The sequence below is a fragment of the Lissotriton helveticus genome, chromosome 11 (assembly GCF_964261635.1).
Source record: "Lissotriton helveticus chromosome 11, aLisHel1.1, whole genome shotgun sequence".
NCBI lineage: Eukaryota > Metazoa > Chordata > Amphibia > Caudata > Salamandridae > Lissotriton > Lissotriton helveticus.
In genome coordinates this window covers 9,372,808-9,397,783 of record NC_136072.1, presented here as the reverse complement: position 1 = coordinate 9,397,783, position 24,976 = coordinate 9,372,808, and the positions used below count along the sequence as shown (strand labels likewise).

Here is a 24,976-nt window from a genome sequence, read left to right as displayed (position 1 = left end):
TGGAGGGGTATCTGCATTCTGAGGGCTAGCAAATAGCTAAACACAGCCTGGGGGCAATTGGTTTCTTGTGAGCTTTCTCCCATTCCTCCTTAACCAGACTGAGATGTCCCCTAACCGGGTGGCCATACAGAAATTCAAATGGGATAAACATAGCTCCCTTCCGTGGCAATGTTCTGTAAGCAAAAAGCAAGCATTTCAAAAATACATAACATTTCTGCCTCATGGACCAGGGCAGGCCCATAATCATGCCCTTTAGAGACTGTTTGAATCTTTCAACAAGCCCATTGACTGCATGCATTTCATGCATGCAGACGTGAAGTTGGTGCCCCAATCAGATATCACTTCCTTTGGAAACCTTACTCTGGTGAAAATCCCCATCAGGACTCTAGCCACTGCATGGGGCAGTTATAGACCTCAGAGGGATTTCCTTAGGGTATGTAGAGGCATGGTCCACCAAGACCACGATAAAGCTGTTGTCGCAGGTAGTTTTGAGGTCCAAGGGTCCCACAGAAAGTTTCTAAATCTATCAATCAATCAATCAATCATAACACTTGTATAGCGCACTACTCACCCGGGAGGGTCTCAAGGCGCTTGGGGGAAGGGGTCCGCTACTGCTCGAACAGCCAGGTCTTGAGTTGTCTCCTGAAGGCGAGATGGTCCTGGGTCAGCCGAAGGTGGATGGGGAGGGAGTTCCATGTCTTGGCCGCCAGGTAGGAGAAGGATCTGCCTCCGGCGGTGGCTGTTCGGATGCGTGGTACGGCGGCGAGGGCGAGGCTAGTAGATCGTAGCTGGCGGGTGGGCGTTTAGAAGGTCAGGCGGTCGTTGAGGTACTTGGGGCCCAGGTCGTGGAGAGACTTGTGGGTGAGGAGCCTGAACGCGATCCTCTTGTTGACGGGGAGCCAGTGCAGGTCCTTCAGGTGGCCGGAGATGTGGCTTCGTCGGGGGATGTCCAGGATGAGTCGGGCGGAGGCGTTTTGGATGCGTTGGAGTCTTTTCTGTAGCTTGGCTGTGGTTCCGGCGTAGAGGGTGTTTCCGTAGTCCAGTCGGCTGGTGACGAGTGCCTTGGTGACCGTCTTCCTGGTTTCGGTCGGGATCCATCGGAAGATCTTTCTAAGCATACGCAGGGTGTTGAAACATGATGACGAGACGGCGTTGACTTGTCTGGTCATCGAGAGGGAGGAGTCCAAGATGAAGCCCAGGTTGTGTGCGTGGTCCGTTGGCTTGGGAGCGGTGCCCAGGGCAGGGGTCCACCAGGAGTCGTCCCAGGCGGAGGGCGATGGTCCCAGGATGAGGACTTCCGTCTTGTCTGAGTTCAGTTTCAGGCGGCTGTTCTTCATCCACTCGGCGACGTCTTTCATCCCTTCGTGTAGGCTGGTTCTGGCCGTGTCGGGGTCTCTGGTGAGGGAGAGGATCAGCTGGGTGTCATCGGCATAGGAGATGATTTTGAGGTTGTGTTGGCGTGCGATGGCTGCAAGAGTTCTCATGTAGACGTTGAAGAGGGTGGGGCTGAGTGATGATCCTTGTGGTACGCCGCAGATGACTTCGGTGGCCTCGGATCAAAACGGTGGGCTCTCTGTGTTCTTCCGGCGAGGAACGAGATGATCCACTCCAGTGCCTTCTCTTGGATGCCGATGTTGCTGAGGCGTTGAACTAGGGTGCGGTGGCAGACAGTGTAGAACGCTGCAGAGAGGTCCAGGAGGTCCAGGAGGATGAGTGCTGCTGTTTCCCTGTTGTCGAGCAGGGCTCAGATGTCGTCGGTGGCTGCGATGAGGGCGGTCTTGGTGCTGTGGTTGGCTCTGAAACCGGACTGGGAGGGGTAGAGGGATCCGTTCATCTCGAGGAAGGCGGCCAGCTGTCTGTTGACGATCTTCTCGATGACTTTAGCAGAAAAAGGGAGGCGCAAGATGGGGCGGAAGTTTTTGAGGTCGGTGGGGTCCGCTGTTAGTTTCTTCAGTAGGGCGCTGAGCTCGGCATGCTTCCAGCTCTCCGGGAAGGTGGCGGTGTTGAAGGAGGTGTTGATGATGTTCCTGAGTTGGAGTGCGATGGTGGAGTCGGCCTTGTTGAAGACGTGGTGGGGGCAGGGGTCGGTCGGAGATCCGGAGTGGATGGTGTTCATCGTGCGGGCTGTGTCTTCGGTGGTCACCATGGTCCAGGTGCGGAGGGTGGCGGTGGGGGGCGTTGGTTCGACGGCTGGGTGCGTGGATGGTGCGCCGAAGCTGTTGTGGATGTCGGTGATCTTGCGGTGGAAGAACGAGGCGAGAGAGTCGCAGAGATCTTGTGAAGGAGTGATGTCGTTGTTGCCGGTGCTGAGGTTGGAGAACTCCTTGACGATGCTGAAGAGTTCCTTGCTGTCGTGGGCATTGTTGTCCAGTCGTTCCTTCAGTGATTTCTTCTTGGTGGTGCGGATAAGCTGGTGGTGCTTGCGGGTGGCGTGTTTGAGGGCGGTCATGTTGTCGGCGGTCTGGTCGAGGAGCCAGGCTTTCTCGAGGGTGCGGCAGGTCTTCTTGGAGTCCTTGAGTTCGTCGGTGAACCAGGAGGCCTTCTTGCTTCTGGGTCTGCTGGGAGGGTTCTTCAGTGGTGCGAAGTCGTCGGCGCAGGCGGTCAGCCACTGCGTGAAGTTGCTGGCTGCTTCGTTGGGGTCCGTTGTGCTGGCGGGTGGGTTCTGGCTGAGGGAGGTGGTGAGTTGGTCGGCGGTGATCTTGCTCCAGCTCCTGTGATGAACCTGTTGCGGGTGGTGGTGGGTCGTGGTTCTTCTGAAGTTGAAGTGGACGCAGCTGTGGTCGGTCCAGTGGAGTCCGGTGGAGTGGCTGAAGGTGATATGCTTGCTGGATGAGAAGACGGGATCAAGCGTGTGGCTGGCGTAGTGGGTGGGGGTGTTGACCAGTTGCTTGAGTCCGAGGTTGGCGAGGTTGTCCAGCAGGGCGGCGGTGTTGCGGTCCTTGTTGTTCTCCAGGTGGAAGTTGAGGTCTCCTAGGAGGATGTAGTCAGCGGAGGGGACGGCGTACGGGCTGATGAAGTCCGTGATGTCTTCGCTGAATTGTGTGCGTGGTCCCGGGGGGCTGTACACGAGGGTGCCTCTGAGGGTCGTCTTTGGGTCGGTGTGTATTTGGAAGTGGAGGTACTCGGCGGCGGCGAAGGTGTCGTTGGAGTCGGTCGTGATGCGGATGGTGTTCTTGTGGACGATGGCGATGCCTCCTCCCGTCTGGTTGACGCGGTCCCTCCTGATGATCTTGTACCCGTCCGGGATGGCGATGTCGGGGGCTGAGGAGACGTTCATCTAGGTTTCCGTGAGGAAGGCGATGTCTGGTGATGTGTCGAGGAGGTTCCAGAGTTCCACGGCGTGTCTGTGGACGGAGCGGGTGTTGAGCAGGATGCACTTGAGGTGGTTGCTGCTGGTGCTTGGCTTGGCGGGTACGGTGCAGGTCCGGATGCAGGAGAAGTTGCAGGATCGGCAGCGGAAGGATCCGTGGGTGCGTCGCGGGGTGGCTCGGTAGCATCCGGTGATTCTGCCGATGTTGAGTGCGGCGGCGTCGTACGTCCGGCAGTTGGGCTGGCAACCTCGGGGGCCAGGGGTATGGGCGCGGTCCGGGCGCAGACGGGCTTGCCTTTGGCGCGCCTTCGGCGCACAATCGGCGCACCCGCTGCGCGTGCGTGGAGGCGTCATAAGAAGGGAGCCGGGAGGGAGGGTCCGCTGGGTGGCGGGAGCGGGAGCGGGGGGACCAATCGGCTGGCGGGGGGCGGGGCCGCAGGGAGGCAGCGTCGGGAAAGTCGAGTGCGGGCGGCTCAGCGGCGGCTGAGTCGCCTGCAGGAACAGGTAGCAGGAAGCAGTAGGAGCATGAGGGCGACCAGGCCTAGGCAAGGCTCAGTGGTCGCTCCCGAAGAGAAGGTAGAGTCCCCTTAAGAAGGGAGCCGGGAGGGAGGGTCCGCTGGGTGGCGGGAGCGGGGGGACCAATCGGCTGGCGGGGGGCGGGGCCGCAGGGAGGCAGCGGCGGGAAAGTCGAGGGCGGGCGGCTCAGCGGCGGCTGGGTCGCCTGCAGGAACAGGTAGCAGGAAGCAGGAGGAGCGTGGGGGCGACCAGGCCTAGGCAATCTATTCTCACCTGGGGCCAATGAAGGTAGGAGACAAGCCTGGCAAAGGTCTTGTCTTGCACATATGTCCTTCCAGTGGAAACATTTTGCCATCCCCAGCAGTGAGGCTTTGTAGCATTGGGGGATGGGTGCCTAAGGCTCACTATACAGGAAGTCATTCTCCCTGTGTATGAGGTGATCACAAGTGGGGTCAGCTGCGGCCTGGGCTTCAATTTGACTCCTCATGCCCACCAGGGTTGGGCACTCTTTCTGTGCCGTACAGAACTCCTCCCTGTTGGGCACATCCTTTGCTTGCCATCCAGCAAGTTCAAGCAGGTCTCCAAAGGAGGGCATGTCCTTTCCGGTAGGCTCCAGAGCAGCCTACTCTGGCACCCCATCCAGCTATATTGGATAAGCTTTAGGGGCTTGTTTTCCATGCCTCCTGCCCTTCCCTTTCTTGATAGCTGTCTGGGCCATTCTTCTATGCTCCAAACTTCCTTGACTCCACTCCTGGGCAGTCATGGACCTGGTGGTCACACAGACCCACTCCGGCAACACCAACATTTCCAGGTGTGACCTGAGCTCCACTTCCTTCCAGGTAGTGTCCTCCAGATCATTTGCTTCCAAATAGTCCACTGGCTTGAAAAATGTCTAATAAATCCAAAATGGTTAGGTGCTTGGGAAAGGAAAGGAGCCACCAAATCCACTTCTTATTGGAACAAGCGACGTCTTCAAAAACTATTTTCCCAGACCTCTCAAATTCATGTAGTGTTGAGTATTTTTTCACCAATCTTATTTGTTTTCCTCCATAGTCATTATATAATGTTGACTGCATCTGCCCTGAACTTTTACGAACATGTTTTTCATCCTTGCCAAAGAGTATGCCAAAAGACTTTATCAGGGCTACAACAACAAACATGTATAACGCCATGTCAAACAATATTTTAACATGATTAAAAGTATCTTCATGCAAAAGAACAGTCCTCGATAAAAACCAAGTGTCCAAAGCTTATTCTGTCATAAAGTGTGTGCTGAAATGGAAAGCATATAGTCCAGCATATAGTCCCAAGTATATAAATTGCCAATCCACATGTACGAAACATGTTGAAAGATATGTGAAAATGTGTGAAGAGAGAGCGGGTTATATGGGTGTGGGAGGGTTTGGGTGGAGAGAACTTTATCAAATGAAGCTGTGATTGAAAATAGAAATACAATATATAAATCAAACCAACTATGAGAGCTGCCATAGCAAAACTGCTTATCCAATGTTGGGTAGTTTGGAGATAGAATTGCCATAAAGATGTTTCTTGGTATCTATTTGTCCAAATCTAATAACGATCAAGACCCTCATGATTAGCTCAAACAAGGAGGCATGTGACCGTCCATATATCTTTATATGTAAAACTCGTCTTATCTGCTCATCTTAACCATGTTGTTCATCACATAAAACAAGTGTAGAAATAATATCCTGTTTTCAATCTCTAGAATCCAAATTGAGGTATAGTATTGAGTGGCCAGCAGGCCAGTTCATGTTGTGTGCCCATATGGCTCAAATACATAATCCAAATTGAATGCGACTATACTGTGTACATAAAATACCCTAACAACCAAACAACCAATGCACTGGCACTCTGGGACTGCAAACACATGCAGCAAAATTTCAAACATTCGCTACAAGCTGAAATATTGTGTAACGTAGCCACAATATATTTCACAATCGTCCTTAAAATCTTTTCCGCCATCTTCGGTGTCTTATTTACCCTACCTGTAGCTTGCCATGTAAACCTAAAACACAGACTATCTCCTGTTAACCTAGTCATGCCATTGTTGATCTGTTCAGCCATCTTCGAATAGTGCTGCCCTATTGAATGCATTCAGTATCCAAACCAGTTTGTAACCTTATCCTCATAAAATTATAGTTGCCATTTTGGGAGGCCCACCGCTCAAAGCGTGGAAAAAGTAAAGTTTGTGAGACCAACAATAAGTTTAATATGGTAGCACATTTTTAACAAAGTTAATGGTACAAAAGGGGGTGGTGAGGGACGGAGCATCTGAACCAATCAAACACTCATACCCAGTCAAAAGATCTGGGTTTAATCCATCACCGTTCTTTAGCCCACTCTGCCACCCCAGTTCAGACATGGCCATATGCAAATCAGTCTGACCCTGTGCCTCATGGGAACAGTCCAGCCCGAACTGCCAAGCCATGCCTTCCCTGGACCGAAAACAAGCTTCCGAGGACCGGTTTCTGGCATTCCAGCCGTCTTCAGCCCGGCTTGCTTGAGTCCAGTGGAAAGAGAGCAAGGGACTCACGTCTGAGCATACCCTGCCAACTTATGGCGAACAAAGCGGTACAAAAGGGGCTGGTGATGGACGGAGCATCTGAACCAATCAAACACTCACACCCAGTCAAAAGATCTGGGTTTAATCCATCACCGTTCTTTAGCCCACTCTACCACCCCAGTTCAGGCATGGCCATATGCAAATCAGTCTGACCCTGTGCCTCATGGGAACAGTCCAGCCCGAACTGCCAAGCCATGCCTTCCCTGGACCGGAATCGAGCTTCCTAGGACCGGTTTCTGGAGCCCCACCGCTCAAAGCGTGGAAAAAGTAAAGTTTGTGAGACAAACAATAGGTTTAATAGGGCAGCAAATTTCTAAGATGCCAAATAAACTGATGCTGACACGAAGTTAATGGCAGAGAGTACATTTTCTATGATTTAGATATGTTTTAGCGGCGACTCCATGATAAGTTGAGAACTTTTTAAGAGACAGATACACTCTAGCTTTTCTGTCTTTACGTATTCTTAAGTTCTACTCTGCTCGTTGGGAATATATATATATAGATATATGGAAATTGCTGGTTATAACTACTTTACTAAGAACTCAACACTATTTACAGATGCATCAACATGAACATTTTGCAAACAAAATAGGAATGCGTATGAAGGGTCACAGCCTGAAGGAAAGTGCAATTGTTAGTTCAAATGTCATGAATTCCTAGCAGCAAAATTGCAGACTCTACTGTGATATGGAACAACGATTCTGAGAAATAGCAACACCTTCATAAGCACGTTGAATCATCGACTAAACAGGTTACCCAAGACAAAATACAGTTATAACAATTTATCAGCTCCATAATATCAAAGAAACATCAATTTACAAATTTACAATTTACGCCTTGAAAAGAAAGCGGAAAGGCAAAACCTTTACTGAAAAAAATTATGACTTCGTCAAAATTTGTCTAAGGACTGGTCCTAGCGGTGAGTAGAGGAGGCTCTGCGCGGTACACGGAACTAACCCCCACATGCATCATCCCGGCCGTTTGCGAATTCCAAATTGCGAAAAATAGCAAATCGCAATTTGCAAAACGGGATGCATGAATATTTTCTCATAATATTAACGATTCGGTAAAAATCGCATTTTTTACCGATTCGCAAATATTATACGAATTCTAATTTGCTAATTCGCATTTCCCATTGATTCCTATGGGCCAAAAGGCCCATAGGAATCAATGGGAATTGCAAATTCGCAAATTAGAATTCTTATAATGTTCATGCATTCCATGGGTGCAGGGGGGGTCCAAAGGACCCCCCCCCCGCACCCCTTAAATGTATTTTTAAGTGGATGTTTCACACACACATGTCCTAAGGACATGTGTGTCTGTAAAATGACAGTTTGAAAAAAGCATTTTTAAAGTTTTTGAAGATTTTCGCAAATTAACACGAGGGTCAACCTCGTGTTAATTTGCATTTCCTAATTCAAAATTCGAATTTTTTTAAAAATTGATGCATTGCATTTAAGGAATCGCACAAATGTGCCCCCACATGCATCATCCCGGCCGTTTGCGAATTCCAAATTGCGAAAAATAGCGAATCGCAATTTGGAATTCGCAAAACGGGATGCATGAATATTTTCTAATAATATTAGCGAATCTGTAAAAATCGCATTTTTAACCGATTCGCAAATATTATGCGAATTCTAATTTGCTAATTTGCATTTCCCATTGATTCCTATGGGCCAAAAGGCCCATAGGAATCAATGGAAATTGCGAATTTGCAAATTAGAATTCGTATAATGTTCATGCATTCCCCTGAAATGTATTTTTAAGTGTGTGTTTCACACACACATGTCCTAAGGACATGTGTGTCTGTAACATGACAGTTTTAAAAATGCATTTTTTTACGTTTTTGAAGATTTTCGCAAATTAACACGAGGGTCAACCTCGTGTTAATTTGCACTTCCTAATTCAAAATTCGCATTTTTTTTTAAATTGATGCATTGCATTTAAGGAATCGCACAAATGAGATTCCTTAAATGCATTCGCATTTTTTAGAGAATGCAAAAAAATGCGAATTTTGAAATACTTTTGATGCATCCCAAAAACGTATTTAGGAAGTGCAAACGGCCGAATTTACCGATTCGCACCGTTTGCACTTCCTAAATAGGTTGATGCATGTGGCCCGTGATTCCCAAGCATCTCGGTAGTCCTTCTCATTAGAAGAGACAGCTGTGTAGTCTTTGTGGCCCAAGTGAGGATGGCGAGACACCCTGTTGCGGGGTGCTGTCGATCAGTAACTCATTGAAGGGTGAGGGCACTTATTAATGGTTACTGAACTTGGTGATCTGTTGCAGGTCAAGGCCACCCAAGGAACTGTGTAGAAGCAGTTATCAAATTACACATGTTAATATTATGCAGTGCTAAGGTATAAAGTTTTGTCAGGGTCTCTAGTGTTGGGTAAAGTTTGCAAAGGGACAGTCTGCTTATACATGCTCAATGTGTCTGGACAGGTTAAGGAATGGATAAATGACTGATGGGCAGATTCAGTATTTGCATCTGTGCGGATGTGGAGATGTGGAGGGAGAAAGACACCTTGTCCATTCCTGCAATGCAGTGTTTCCTCTAGAAATCAAGGTATTACCATTACCATAACCCTTTACCAGGCCTTGTGGAAAACGTGTGACCTGGTTGGGACAAACCCTCAATATCTTGTATTGAGAAAACAAAATTCAAGAGCAAATGTCTTGGATTATGAGTTTAGGAAAAGATATTTGCTGATGTAGGAAGCCCACTATTGCAGGGGACATTTTCATGAAGGTTAGCACACTGGACAGGAACTACTTGTGTGAAGTAGATGCATGGATGTCATTTAGAGGTCACCAGGGGGCCCCCATGTGGCCCCTGGCACTGACTTTGCAAACCCTGGTCTCAGTAGGGAAAAATCTGCATCAGAAACCTAGCAACAGGGGCAGTTTGCTGTGAAAAATGCTCCTGAGTTGCAGAAAAAAAGCTGCTGCTCGAGGCGGCACCAGTTGAGATTGTAACAGTTACAGGACAAACAAAGGCCCATCTGCTGGCCCTCTAAGCGTGTCCATCTGACAGCACCAGACTGCCTGAAAGTCTTTCCAACACTGGGAGGGGTGTGTGTTGCAAGAGCATTAGAAAGGTGCTCCAGGCCAGGTTTGAAAATGTTTGTGGGTCCAAAAAGTAATGGCTCGTGGCACATGGTTGACTGTTGCAGGCCAGGATTGAGGTGCACTGTGCACTGTCCCCAGTTATTGGTGGAACAGTGGGGGGTGCTGCATGTCAATGAGCAGGAGTGTGGTCGAGCCATGTTTGTTTTCTAGTACTGGAAGAGTTTAGGTACTGCAAGAGAAGTTAACTGGGGGTCACCAGGGGTAGCAGTTGACACCCCTGGATTACCCTTTGCAGCTCGAGCCTCTGTCCTTGTGACATCTGGCCTCCAAGGTAGCAGGAGCTGAACACCAACAGGCCTTAAGGATGTGAGTTTATTCTTTTATCAGTGTCCCTGCCCACATATCAACAACTTCATGTCCCTTTATACTGCATGGTTGAGGGTCAAAGGGCATATATTCCCTCTGAAGATGACTGAGAGCATGCATAACTTCAGTGTCCATATATGCACCCACTCTCCAGGTGGGGACAAAAATTGCTTCAATGGTGTCTCGATTGTCATTCGCAAAGAGTTCTTAAAAAAGAACCATTGTAATATTGCCTTTAGGTCTGACTGAAATCAAATTGAAATAAGTGGGTAAAGACAGTCGCATAATAAATGTGAGCTAGTTTTAAAATGAAAAAAAGCTCAGGTTCATTTCAGAATTGATCATTCTTTTTTCAAATTTGCAGAACTGTGAATGCCTTACTGCTGTACATAACAATTTAAACATTCATTAAACATTTCATTAACAAGCACTATATATTGAAAAGAAAAAGCATTATTTCTCTACTCCCTAAGTGAATAAACCATGCATAATCCTATAGGTATGTAAACCAAGTTCATATAGGGTACCCTTGAATTAAAACAAATTTATCATAAGAAACAAATATGTAAAACATTAAAATATGAGGCACATGAGCAAACAATGTATTCTATTCTCTTACTATGAGGACATTCATCCTTCTCAGTTGGGTTATAAACCTCTGTTTTAAGAAAGATTGAATATTGGGGAAGCCGAACTGATGTTAGGCAGTGGTACCCAAACCTTCCTACCGTTGACCGCATTTAAAATCTGTGTTATCCGGTGGAAACCTCTGCAACCCAACAGAGCGTCTAAGATCTAATTTTCCTAGGGTTTATAATTATATCTATTATTATAATACCTGACATAGTAACATTTGGCTACCAAAGGACCAGGTCTGTGACCCAAAACTCAGAATGAAACCTGTTTAACCTAGGGAATAAGGTTGTCTAAAGTCTCCAAAATCTGCTTGACATTATGGATACATTTGCTGTCCAAAGTCTGCGAGATCTGGGTACCATAAGAGGTAGCTCTGTTCTCTTGCTGGGACACTCTGGGTTAGGCCTTGGCATGAGCATTTCAACCGGTTTGGTCATTTGATTTAATGCATGAATATATAGGACTGTGCCTAGGCACTGCAGGCTACAACCAGTTATATGTATGTATGTAGTTGTATGTAGTTGTATTATGCATACAATTGTTGGTCTGGTGTGTATGATGGCTGACCTGGAGCATAGTCTGGCATCCCATTAATTGACATGCGGTTGCAAACTAAAATAGAATTGTATGAGCTTTCATAAGGTTCTCATGGTTTTATTGATCTTGCGCTTGTAATTGCATTTACTTTAGTGTCCGCAAGTGCATGGTCATGTGACATCATTTCCTGTGGTAACAAGGGGTAATAAGTCTTGTGATGTCACTTCCTGTAATGTCATCGGCGGTGAAAGGGCAGGTGAAATAATTTCCACTACCCCTAGTATTTTGATGAATCAATGCCCAGGGTAGATGCATACAGTGGAATAACTCATTCACTAATCAGCCCTTTTAGCCAAATCAGTTGCCAAACTTGACAAAAAACTGGGGGTCCCTCTACCACCGTACACAACCTGAGAGGTTATTTTAAAATGGCGTGGGTGCGGTGAGATCTTCTTGTGGAATGATGCCATTACTGGATGCTCTTCAGTCACTAATCCAAACTCTAAGTCTGGACAACAGATAAGTAGATATTTAAGCATCATTGAGTGTCCTCAAGCCAGAACCTTTGGAAAGGTGAGTTAAGGTTGAACCATTGTTCTTGTATTATTTAACAAGATTGTTGACTCTTAGTAAAGTGATGCACATGATCCACCTATGAGGTGTTAAATATCTTCCAAGGGCTGCCGGATTCTTATGGGTGTTAGAGGAGCATTGATGCCCCAATTTAGAATGCAATTCTAAGCCCAGTGTTAGAAAGGGGTTATAAATCTGTCTAGGATGTTAAAAAGTGTGAAATATTTCTGCTCATAGTAACATTTGCATATTTTTGCTCCTCTCTAACAGCAATCAGTTAACCTACATAAATTGGTTGCGGCGAACAATAACGTCATGGTCACCGTGGGTCTGAAAACTGGAGGTGAGTTTGTTGTAATTGTTCCAAGAGGTCATGCCTTAATATTGGAAGGTTCAGAATCCAAAGCCCTTTGAGGGCCAGAGGACTTATTTGGCATGAGTCATCAGTTGCCAAAAACAAATAGCATGGAGTGGGTAAACGCATACATTTTAAAAGTTTTTAATACTTTTTTTTTACATCTGTTTTAAGGACTTATGTTCCATTGGTCCAATTTCCGTTCTTCTCATTATACATTCCTGCCAGACCCTACCTCATCCTCAGTCCACCTTCTCAATGTTCCTAAGATTAAGATTAAGAAAGCGCATCAAGGCAGGAAATACTTTGCTCATTGGGGGGGATTAAATGGAATCTAGGTTACTCTACATTAGAAGTCAATCTAATTTGCTCACCTTCCAGAACCAGTTAAAACCCTAAGTAAGACTAGTCTCTTTCAAATCCTTTTTGTATCACCTTAGTTTGATGGTCTTGTCCAGCACCAGTAGGATACCCCGGGCCCTTGGGTGCTAAACAAATACAAATAATATGCAAAACACAGACAATATAATCAGATTTTAATGACAGCCCAAAATCCAACTGATACAAACCTTATCTCTAAACAGAGGGGTGCTTTTTTTATCTTAATTTTTGAGTTCATTGTAGAAACCACTTGCTGTAATATTCCATTCAAAATATATTTGACTATTATGGCTGAGTCTATGACAAATGTGTCCCACACCTCAAGGTGCAATTCCAATTCTAGGGCACGTGCACAAAGATAATGGATATCCTATCCTACCTCTTCACTGAGGTGAGTGGTCACGCCCACATACACACTTTCATGCTAGTGTTCGCCGTCAAACCGTGATCGTCGTTCACAGAAGGATGTAAGAAATCATTCTTTAAGATGTGGTTCCTGGATCCTGTAGAAGGTTGATCACAAAGGGGGCTGTCCATAACTGGATTATTGCAAGTCATTTAGATATTCTTTAAACTGAGATATGACCTCACAATGGTTTTTACCTCCTTCCCACCAAGCTTTACTTCCTAGACTTGGAGCGAATATTTAGACTGATTTTGTATCCATGCTTTAGTACTTGGTGGAATTACATTTGCTATAATTATAGACTGAGAAATTCTAATTACAATGATACTAATGTAATCTCAAATGAAGACGTTCAAACAATATTGCTCATTACGTATATGCAGCAATTTTCTTTTTATTACAGGGAGCTCAAACATTGTTTTGATGTTATGGATTTCTTTGTTGGGCTGTTCATAGTTCTAGATATATGTCAGATATTAGATTCAATTATACTTCAGTTTACTGTTTGTGTAGGGATCTTTATCTTCTAACTATTCTGGGTTTACTTTAGTATTGTTTTTCTTTGCTGTCCTCTTTCCCTTACTCTAAATAATTTTATAGTAGCATTTTCCATAACTTGGCTGGTTACAAGGGTGGACAGTGACTTGCTTATTTTATTAATTGGTAATACCTTTTTGTGAGGACTTGTGAAATGTTGTCATTATTGGTTATTTGAATCTGGAAATGTCTTGGTAATTTATTATGAATTAAACCAGTTGTTACTAATTCAATAAAGCTTTTTAAACTTAAAATGAGTGACTTGTTGGTAGCCTCACCGCCCCCTCGATTTCTGCTGTCAAACTCCCCCGATGTCTAAGATATAAGGTTCATGATTTTTAAAGAAATACCATCAGCAGTAAGCTACTCACCTGCTGGTCTATATTACAAAACATGTGTTAACACTTGCATACTTATCACCCAGTGTCAAATGACTCTTGTAGTGATTGCCACTGGAGTTTAAAATGCACTGGAATAACTCCCATTTCGATCAGTTAAAAATACCACAGAAGGAGTAGGGCATTGCTGGGATGAGGTGGAACTTTAGGCAAAGCCTATTTTAAATGCAGGGGCAGGTATAATCTATTGGCAGAGCAGGCCCCAGGGAGAATCTATCTGGAGGACATGCCCCCCCGGGAGAATCTATCTGGAGGACAGGCCCCCCCGGGAGAATCTATCTGGAGGACAGGCCCCCCCGGGAGAATCTATCTGGAGGACAGGCCCCCCCGGGAGAATCTATCTGGAGGACAGGCCCCCCGGGAGAATCTATCTGGAGGACAGGCCCCCTCCGGGAGAATCTATCTGGAGGACAGGCCCCCTCCGGGAGAATCTATCTGGAGGACAGGCCCCCTCCGGGAGAATCTATCTGGAGGACAGGCCCCCTCCGGGAGAATCTATCTGGAGGACAGGCCCCCTCCGGGAGAATCTATCTGGAGGACAGGCCCCCCCCGGGAGAATCTATCTGGAGGACAGGCCCCCCCGGGAGAATCTATCTGAAGGACAGGCCCCCCCGGGAGAATCTATCTGGAGGAGAGCCCACCCCCCAGGAGAATCTATCTGGAGGACAGGCCCCCTCCGGGAGAATCTATCTGGAGGACAGGCCCCTCCGGGAGAATCTATCTGGAGGACAGGCCCCCCCCGGGAGAATCTATCTGGAGGACAGCCCCCCCCCCCGGGAGAATCTATCTGGAGGACAGGCCCCCCCGGGAGAATCTATCTGAAGGACAGGCCCCCCCGGGAGAATCTATCTGGAGGAGAGCCCACCCCCCAGGGAGAATCTATCTGGAGGACAGTCCCCCCCCCCCCCACCCCCCAGGGAGAATCTATCTGGAGGACAGGCCCCCCCCCCGGGAGAATCTATCTGGAGGACAGGCCCCCCAGGGAGAATTGATCTACAGGGCAACTCTCAGGGAGTATAAACTTTCTGCAGCAGAGGCCCCCCAGGAACAATCTATTTGCAGGCCCCAGGCATAATCTATATGCAGGCACCAGGGAGGATCAATCTGAAGGATAGGGCCCAGGAAGAATCTATCTACAGGGCAAGTTTCAGGGATACTCTTTCTGCTAGGCCCCCCAGGGGCAATCTACCTGCAGGGCAGCCCCCAGGAAGAATGCAGGACTGGGCCCCTATTTCACCATTACCTGCATGTGTAGTGACCACACTCAAATATTGATTGACAATGTGGCAGCTGGTAAATCATCCTTTTTAAGACCAGCTTAGAGCTTTCGTGAGTAATACAATGAGTAATACAACATCAAAACTGAATGGAAAATCAAAATAAAGCTAAATGAACATTAAAACAAAGTAAGAAACAAAAATTAAAAACCTACTTTGAAACATGTCTCTGCATCCCACATTAGGTGAGCTCAGCCCTTAAGTTTTTAAGCATAGAGTACTACTTGAAACACACTCTTTATTGGTTTGTAAACAGTGCACCAAATAACTTTCAACATGCACAACCCCCAACTCCTTCAGGGCTTACACTACTTCCATTACATGCACCCACGGATGTACACACAATCTCTCTCTATGCCATACATGACTATAGGCCTTCTAACACTTTCTTTTTTAAAAATGATTTAAAGGTTTATGGAATAATTTAAATTGCAGTATGATGGATGTCATCAGGGATGTCATCAATGAAGTAATTTGAGATGTCATCATCCATGTCATTGATGTCATTTAACATGAATGATGTAACATGTTAGGTCAAAAACAGTGCATGACAGGGGTGCAAGTTGTAGTTAGCTTACTAAAGTATAACTGGTGGATCTCAGTGTGCTTCTTTGTTTTTAACAGTTAGTTATTATCTCATTTCAACACCTAGCTATTATGTTACTTAACCTTTTTTGTTTTTTCACTGAATGTATGGGGAATTTTATTTGAATAAGCGAAGATCGTATTACCATACCTAACTACGACATTACTTTATCCTTCTGTTTCAGTGAATTTCTGTGGTTTTTTTTCTCTTTATCACATTCAACATTAAGGATCCAAACTCTAAATTGGGCCCTATTTCCAAATGATCATTAAAAATCCCACACTTAAGACCCTCAAACTGAATCTTTTGGTATGAAACATAGAAACTTCCATAAAATTTGCATAAATATTGTATATTAACTCTGGGCCTTAATGCATTGTCTAGGTAAGCTTGTCTTGAAAAATAGCTAACCATTGTAAGAACAATGCAGATTTTCTGTAAGCAGGTTTCACAAATATAACAGTCGATATTATTCTTTAATAACAAAGTATTCTTACAAAACCATTTGCTAAAAAATGAATCAATTTGCAAAAAATAATGTTTGCCATTCAAGACTCTAAATGCACCCAAACCTAATTCGCCAACTAGTAAAATTTGTGTTTGAAAATGAAAAACCGAAAATCAGTGTATAAGTCTGAAATGTATCTATTTTATTATTCGCCAAGCCCAAATGAAAGTTATGGAAAATGTGAGCTTCTTTTCCTCCTAAACCATTCTTTTCTATCTTTCTGACATCCTTACTCCATTAAAGTACCTCTTCTTGGATCTGATCATTGAGAAACACGTTTTCTAACATAATGATTATTGAAATGTTTTACTTTTCATCTTTAAAGATGTCAAATTGTATATCGAAGTTATTGACATAAAAACTGCAAAGGCATAGCACCATGTTATCAACTACCCATAATAACAGGAATGTGAAAACAATATATTTTCTTTTTTTTTTGTAGAGTACAAAGAGGTGGAATCACACAATCTAATCCCCGGCGATGTGGTTATATTAACTGGAAACAAGCTTTATTTGCCGTGTGACGCTGTACTCATTAATGGGAGCTGCATTGTAGATGAAGGCATGCTTACAGGTATGAACTCTATTTATATCTTCTTCTGTGGTACAGCTAGTTTCCTTTAGGTTTCTGATCACTAGTTATTGCTGTCACATTTTCCCATTTTTTCTGCACCAATAAAAGGGGTTACAGTGTGAGAGTCACCCTCTTTGCCTGCTAGTGCACCTGTGTGTGCTTGGGGTGTCCTGCCTTGTCTGATGGGGCTATTCAGGCGCCTTCACAATGTCTTAGTCCAGTAGAATCCCTGCTCTAGCATCTAATTAAACATTTACAAATGGTCTCCACCGATTCACCTTTGGACTAAGGTTTACAGTTTATAACTAGTAAAACAAATAAAAGGTAACTCTACTAGTTATAAACAAGCTAATATGTTGTATGTGTTAAAGAGGACAGTGGAGATGGAGCCAGCTGCTGTGGACACAGGGCTATAATTGTAAAGTAGTCCCTCATGCAATTCAGAACTTGTATTGGAGCTGAGGTGGAGGGATACACCAAACAACCAATGTCATTAAGTGAGCGATGAATACTCCTCAGGGCTGAATCACGAGGAGATTAACAAAGTCTCAAGCCAAAGGCTTACACAGGCTGGTCAAGGAAGCCCATGGGTGAAAGAGGTGGACCCAAAGCCTACTCTATGTATATTGTAAGAATGAACTCTGTTTGATAGCTGTGCTGTCAAAACCCAGACCTAGAAACCAATTGAAAGCAATACACAGGAATAACTGGATTAAAGTGCATTTAGTTCCATAACAGGTCAGTGGTTAAACCTCAACTAGCCCACAGACCATTATGAGTTTAGAAGAAACCTTTTGTGATAGATCATCAGGAGTTTGAGGCAAAGATATAGTCTCCAAAAGATAAAATTAAATGCTAGCCACCGGAAACCAGAGTCCTAGATGATTTTCCTGTTGGTGTAGTGTCAGTCAGTCAGTCAAGATATCTTTATTCGATTTAGTTAAAAATCATACAAAGAGATAAAAAAATTGCAGGACAAATAAAGACTATTTACAATATCATACAAATCAGTGAATACAATGAGATTCTCTACCAGGCTATATATAAAAAGGTCGGATTAAATTAATTTTATACAAAGTTTAAAAAATATTAATAAAACTCATTTAGGGGGACCCATTACTATGATGTGTTTTTTTAATTCTAGCTGCCGCCACCATGAAATTTGCCATACTAAATGAAATGCGAATATCGTTCAGTGATTGGAGATAGAGCAAGGCTGGTCTCACCTGTGTGAAGCCAGCCTCTTTTAAAACAGGTAACAGATATTTTTTCCTGGGCTCTAAAAAGAAACCACAAAACATAACAAAATGCATGGTCTCTTGAACAGAAAAATAATCACAACAACAGGGGGGGGGGCTAACTCTGGTTTTTCCCAAGTTTGAAGTTACCCAGATAGAAATGTAACAAATTAAACCTAAACTTGGTCAGGAGAAACCTACGAAATGGCTTCGTAACAAAACCAAGGTAAGGTGCTAATGCAATAGAATTTACAAGCAGATAGTGTTTCCTCACTGCAGGTTTCTGCAGTTCCCTTTCCTCACACACCGCTCTTGCCCTACCCATGAACTGCTTCTTGATTGAATCTACATCCTGTTTCTTAATGTCCAGGGGGGATGTGAAGAGTTCCGGTCGTCCCAGGTCTGAAAGGACTTCATCAGGTAGGCCAACCACGGCACCCTTTTAAAATGGTCCAAAGACATGACATCAGCCATGATCTTATGATTAAGGGGCAGTGATACTTGAAGATCAACTATTTAATTGGAAATATAGGAATGGGGAGGAGGCAACAATTAACAACATTTCACATTTTCTGCATTTGAATAAGGGTGTCCACAGGTGCTCAGGCATGCCGCCACACTGCATATTGTGTTAGCATGGTGCACTGATCCTGATGTTGGCAAATACATGGATCTGAAACAAATTAACTCTTTGCTCTGACATCCTTGCAGCACAAATAAACTGCCAAAGTTGGATACATAAGCCATTCAAGCTCCAAAAGTAAACAAACGCTACAACAAGCCACATTTGTGAATGTGACAAAGGGTGCCAGAACAGCAGTAACTTGTTGTCCTCAAGAGAGCTGAAGCATTTCCCGATTGGTCAGTACATAGGGAAAAGTGTGCGGAAGACAGTGACGCGAGAGGGTTAACTAGCTTAGGCAGTGTTGCTGAGTGTAAATGCATGCAGAAACCCAAGCCCATGCACCACATTGAGTTTGCAGCTGATCTTACGATGCTTTTTTTGTCATTTGTTGGAACTGGGGTCACCAGTTCCCCAAGGGTAGCATGGCACGAGCGGGTAGGCATCCGAAAGCTTATGTGTAAAGCGACCATATAGCACACGCATCCATTGAGACAGTAAAATTGGGCACGCAATGACTGACGCCACTCCATTGAGCTTGTATAAAAAGCAAGTAACTTTTATATAGAGCAGGATCGGGATAATCAAGAATTGCAATATTGTTAGCTTATTAGCTTTCCTTTAAAATACATGTGTTACAACACTTGGCAATAAATACTAGATGAATAAATATTAAATATAAGATAAATATTAGAAAATATCAAGTAATAGATAACCACAGGCCTGACCTTGGCCTTGCTTCTTATCAGCACCTGTAAGGATTACATTACAAAGGCAACTAAATGACATTGCATCTTATTAGATCTGTAGGCATTTTACCCACTTCTCACCAAGCAAGGGTGAGCGTTCCACAGCAACAAACATGTACATAAATAACTGTAGGCTTCCAGTAAATGCAGCACTAAGTGGGAGAAAACATTCCATTAAGATAAAACATCCCCTTGTGCAGGATTAACCATCTCCTTAATCAGGAATAACCACTTTAGGCTTCACTCCCAGTAGGAATAAGCATTAAACAGTTCCATAGTAGAAGTAGAACTTTTCATTAGTTATGCACCAACATTTCATCCAGGAAGTAACCACTTCTCTGAGCAGAAGTAAACATTTAATAACAAGTGAACCATGCATAAGGCCTAGGCTGAGCAGGGCACTAGGTGAAATATGGATAATCCCTGGGTTTGGGCCTAGCCCTCACTAATACTCTTCATCCTGGTACTGTAGGCATTCTAATACAGCCCCTAATCAGGGGTTATCCTTTTATGAATTGAGGCCTATAAACTGTGGGCCTTGGGACCTCTAAAACAGTCCAATACCAGGGTAAACACCCCCTTAATCTAGTAGGGACCTTTCATTAGGAATTATCCTGTTCGCAGGTGAGAACAACATTTCATGTAGAGCCATTCATATTCTCAATAGCAATAACTTATTTCAATAAAGGTTAAAACATTCAATTAGCAGAAGTAACCATTTCCTTAATCAGGAATAAACAGGTCATTAGAACCCAGGCCCCATTAGCAATTTTGCGCAGCAAGCTCCTCGAATCGGCAGGGCCTGTAATAAGGTTTTCCTAGCTCCTGCAGCTTAAAAATAACGGCCCCTTATGTAGGACTAAACATTTCATTTACCCAGAATAACATTCTCCTCAAGCAGGGATCAACCTTCCATTAATTATATCTAAACCCTGTGCCTAAGAACCAGTAAGACCATGGCACATGAGCAGGAATTCTCAGGTTGGAACAAAACCTTTCATTAGACAGGCACAATTAACCAATTCCTTGCTCTGCAGTTCTTGACGCAGAGATAAAACATTTCAGTATTCAAGAGTATCCCTGTTGGTAGGTAGAAGTTTGAACACTGGGGTAGGAGTATAAAACATTCCATTAGGTAAGTACCCCATAAAAAGGCTCAACATTTCATGAGAGAATAAACGCTGCATTACTCAGCCATAAACATGCATAGGGCTACATTAACTGGCATGCAACTGTACCCCAGGCAGGGGTTAACTTTTATTAGCTGAGGCCCCCACGGTGTCTTTTGGGGGGGTCCTGGCCCAGTTCCAGTACTTGAAGGGGCCAATGGGGCTATTCCCCAGTTCAGGGAGCCTTCTGACACGGGGCCAGGCAGCAAATTCAGGTCCTGGGCACACAGCGCCTCGCTGATGCAGCGCTTGAAGTTAATGACAGATGCTGGATGTACAGCGCTTCACAGTACCTCAAGGGTCGACAGGCAGCAGCCGAGCTCTCAGGTTCACAACGCTTCGCTGTAACAGCGCTGGTAATGGCTTTCTGGTGTCAGTTGTAGGGGAAGGGAATATGGCAGTCCTGGAGATAGTGCTTCTCTGGTACAGCGCTTCGCAGGGGACACAGCAGTTCTGGGAGCTAGCGCTCAGACAGCAGTAGCGCTTGGGCAGATTCCACAATAGCGCTCCTGGCAGCCACAGATCTCAAATGACAGCACTGGGCACTCAGGGTTAGTTACAGCCCCAGCGCTTCGCAGGCACAGCGCTTCTCTTGGGCCAATCCCATAAATAAGGCAGTTCAGGTAGCGCCAGCAGGACAGGTAGTCCAGGGTGCTTGCGCTAGGGAATAGGAGCGCTTAGCCAGCAGGCAGTTTATTTTAGTTGGAAGCAAACCAGCAGATCAGACAGGACAGGCCACACGACAGTGGCAAACCAGCAAAAGGGGGTCCCAGGTGGCGTCCGGGAGCGCGGGGAGCGACACAGCACCAATACCTGGTTGTCTTTTCAATAGTCCTGTGGTGATTTGGTTTCTTCTCGGCCCTTTATGTTTCTTGCGCCCTTGTAAATAGCAGTCTCTGGGTTCCTTGAAAGGGGGGTTGGAGTTGATGGCTGGTACCAAATCTCCTCAGTCGGTCTCCTCAGGTGGACTCTGGGTTCCCCTCCCGCCGGGCCAGATCAGGGGGTAAGTTCAGGATTCCTCAACACTTGGTAGGCAGCACCTAGGCCCTGTCACTCCCAGTGTCATAGGTCCCTGTCTAGGCCCCACTGCCTAAAACTCCTGCGTAGGTTCTTCCCCAGGTCTGTGCTCCCTCAGTCTGACAGGAAAGTTTCCCTCCCTCTCCTTATTTAGTGACAGTTGGCAGTGGCAGTTGGTGTCACCTCACCTGTTCCAGAACGTTCCAGGAGGTTCTAGGAGGTTCCACCATTCTGGCTATGGGCAGGCTGGCAGGCTGGTATTGATACATTGTTTGAGGGTTCCAGCCAGCTCCTGTCCACTAGAATGCACCCACAAAGACCGCGCTGCAGTAGCAGGGGTCAGTGGCAGCCATGTTAGGGGAAGAAAGCACCTGCACCTTAACATTAGTTTGACATACACAGGGCTTTCTTCACTACACAAGGCCTATACCCTTTTGTTACAATAGGGGGCACCCTAAATTAAAGGAATAAAAAACGAAAAAATCTGGGGAAAGGGCCAAGTCCTACATCATTCATTATAGACAAAACTATATGTGATGTGTTTACTGTACCAGGCCAAGGCATGTGGATCCAGGGAGACCTATCGTTGAGGTTATGCTGATCTAAACACGCCTGGGAGTAGCCTGACGGCACAGGGAGGCCTCGAGAGAAAGATGCAAGGTGCAGATGGTAGGAGTCAGGAGGTTCTTGGGTTAGTGAAATCACTGATAGCACCACAAGAACATTTACGGGAAAGGAACATGAGCTGTGTCGGGCAGCTTTAAGTGTAAAGAAGGTGTGCAGATCCTTTGGGGAAGCTCTCAGATGGAGTTGTGCAGATTTACCATCGCCCAGAGCTGTTGCGGGAGGGAATGAGGTAGATAAGTGTGTGTGTGTGCGTGTGTGTATGCGTGTGTATATATGTATGAGTGTGTATGTATGTATGTGTGTGCATATATGTATGTGTGTGTATATATATGTGTGTGTGTGTGTATATATATATGTATTTGTGTATATCCCAATATCATTGATTGATGCCACTTGCACGCTGATGGGCAGGGTTCTACCCAACCGCCTTGAAACATGGATAGCAGAAAAAGGGACATTTTCAGACATCCAATACGGTTTTAGAAGAAGGCTGGGCACAGCAGAGCAATGCCTCCGTCTTCACCTGGTAATAAGCAAATATGCTCCGGCAAAATATACTAATTTATATTTGGGCTCCATGGACCCGTCATCGCCCTTTGATTATGTAGTGAGAGGGAAATGATAGCAAAAGATGTTCAGAATGGGCATAGATGCTCCCCTGGTTCACTTTTTAGCACAGATGCATCCCGACAAGACGGGTGAAGTGAGATATGAGGTGGACTTAGAACTTCAATCCCCAATTCAAATGATCAGCGGTGTCCATCAGGGATGTGTGCTAGCCCCTTTCCTGTTCTGTCTGTATATAAGTGACTTGGAGAGTTGCCTGAAGGAAGGGTGGGTTGATGTGCCAAGGGTGGGGCATAGAAATATCCTGCACTATTATATGCGGATGATTGCAGCCTAATTTCAAGAACAGCTGTGGGGTTTCAAAGTCTTGCTAATAGATGGACTGAGTTCATGAGTGAGCTGGGCTTGAAGACTAACATAGCCAAGTCACACAGGGAAAGTACCTTGCAAAAAAGATCCTGTTTTATTAACCATTAAAGATTATCTCGGGTTTCCAATGTTTCTTACCGAGGTGTACAATTCAATCAAAAAGGCTCCTCTAAGGCCTCCGAACCCCAGTGGCCCTGACACCAGTGAGGCTCTACAGGTTTGGGTCCTGTCATTTTCATATTGAAACCATATTTCACAGACCCGTGAACTACTTTAGAAGTTTGTGAAAATAGCTTTTTCATATCATTGCATTTGGTATAATAAAAGTGCACTAATATTTAATATTTCTCACAGGTGCTCTTCCTTGCACTTTCTCATTCTATTCTCTGCTTTCCCCCTTGCTTTCCTGCAACTCTTTCTTATATCACTACCTTTTGCCCTTTCTTCCATTCGCCGTTACTCTTTCTCACTCCATTTTTCTAGCGCTTTGTTTTTCCCTCTTTTTACTTTCTCTATTTTTGTCTGTCTCTAGCTCTAGCTCCCATTCTCTTTCTTTACCTGTGTCCCTTTCTCTTTAGCTCTTATCTTGCTAGTTTCATTCTCTCTTGTGAGATGATGGGTTCTACCCATCTAATCTGCCACAATTTTTCGCTTTGTGATGAACTGATTTTCAACATTTTACTGTGGGGGAGCCTCTTAACCTGTGACTCACCCACGGTAAGCTAATTGGTCAATGGACTGCACCAGTGTCCACCTTTTAAGATGAGGCTGCTGTAATGCAGCATGGGTAAGGGGCACTTGGCTGGATTGGTTACACATGAACATTTGTGTTAACATGAGGGCGGTCCATGGGAGACTCCTGTCGTTCTCAGCCCGGTAGCTGTGCACCGGTAGCCTGGCACAGAGGGAACTCTACAGGATTGGATATTGACCTGTGGTAGGCCTCATAATGTTAGTGTTCACTCATAGGGAAAGTCAGTATGGTTTGCTGTCTTGTCTGCACTGGCACTCCATTATACACCTATGAGGAGGGCTGCCTTAGAGTGCAGCTTTGCTCCCCTTTGGCCTACAGAGACCAGTGACACCTCGAATTGGGGTGTAACTTATGTGGGAAAATCAATTCTGAAATTTCCAAAACACTACCTGCACAGCTTATGAGTCTCACAGGATTATCCTATTCCTCTGGCTCAGCTCAAAATCACAGCCCAGGTCCTTTGTCATCCTGCTGTGCTAAGTTGATTACATTTCTCTCCAACAGCAGGAAAAAAGGCCTTCCCACACAAAGGGAGGAATTAACAGTACTTGACTCTGCTCCTGTGGTGGAAAGGGGTGGGGATGAAAGGTCTGCATTAATCAGCTGTCACCGCCCCTGCCCACTAAGCAAAGGAAGGCGCCTAGACCTCTGGAGCCAACACCGGATGCGGCTCCCTTTGAAGATTTGCTGGGAAAGGCCCTGGCAGTGATGTCAGTGAGGGGCGTAACTGAGGCCTCCAGAACAGATGTAGCAGTTGACTCCAGGATGACTTCATTTTGAAATGTCCCAGCAGGCTGTGCAGGAGGGTTGTGACAGGGGCAAAGAGAGGTGATGTTGCACCCTATGACAGGCCAGATGTGCCACACTGTTGGAAACTTCCACCCACAATTAAACGGTCTTGCGCAAGAAGAAGAGCTCTCTTGGTTGTGATTTTCTTCTGGACACTGGGACTGGAGGTGGCCGCCATGGACACATGGAAGGAAGAGCCCTAAAACCTAATACTCTCTGGATTAAGCACTCTAACTTCAGTTGACCCTGGGACCAGTAGGGCTATCCCAGGACCAGGGAAGATGGTCCCGTTAAACCCCCGGATGACTAGTTGGGTGGGGGGGGGGGTAAATACTGAGATTCTGTGCCAATGAGCAAAGAGACCCAGAGGAAACCAAGGACAAAGGCTGGTGCAGGGAGCCAGGGGAACCCTTCCCCTGCAAAGTTTGCCACCTTCAAGGCCTAATGAAAGTGCTTC

The 24,976-nt window shown here is 45.6% G+C and overlaps 1 protein-coding gene and 1 long non-coding RNA gene across 2 annotated transcripts in view; one reads left to right on the top strand and one right to left on the bottom strand.

Moving 5' to 3' along the window:
- The window catches only part of LOC144792837 (putative cation-transporting ATPase 13A4), a 289,798-nt gene that overhangs the window by 98,453 nt on the left and 166,369 nt on the right, over window positions 1–24,976 (top strand). The window contains exons 8-9 of the mRNA XM_078668035.1: window positions 11,867–11,939; window positions 16,487–16,618. Of these exons, the coding sequence (XP_078524161.1) occupies window positions 11,867–11,939; window positions 16,487–16,618 (205 nt within the window). The remainder of the gene's footprint in view (window positions 1–11,866; window positions 11,940–16,486; window positions 16,619–24,976) is intronic.
- Window positions 1–24,976, bottom strand: part of LOC144792839 (uncharacterized) — a 202,801-nt gene that overhangs the window by 84,378 nt on the left and 93,447 nt on the right. The window lies entirely within an intron of this gene.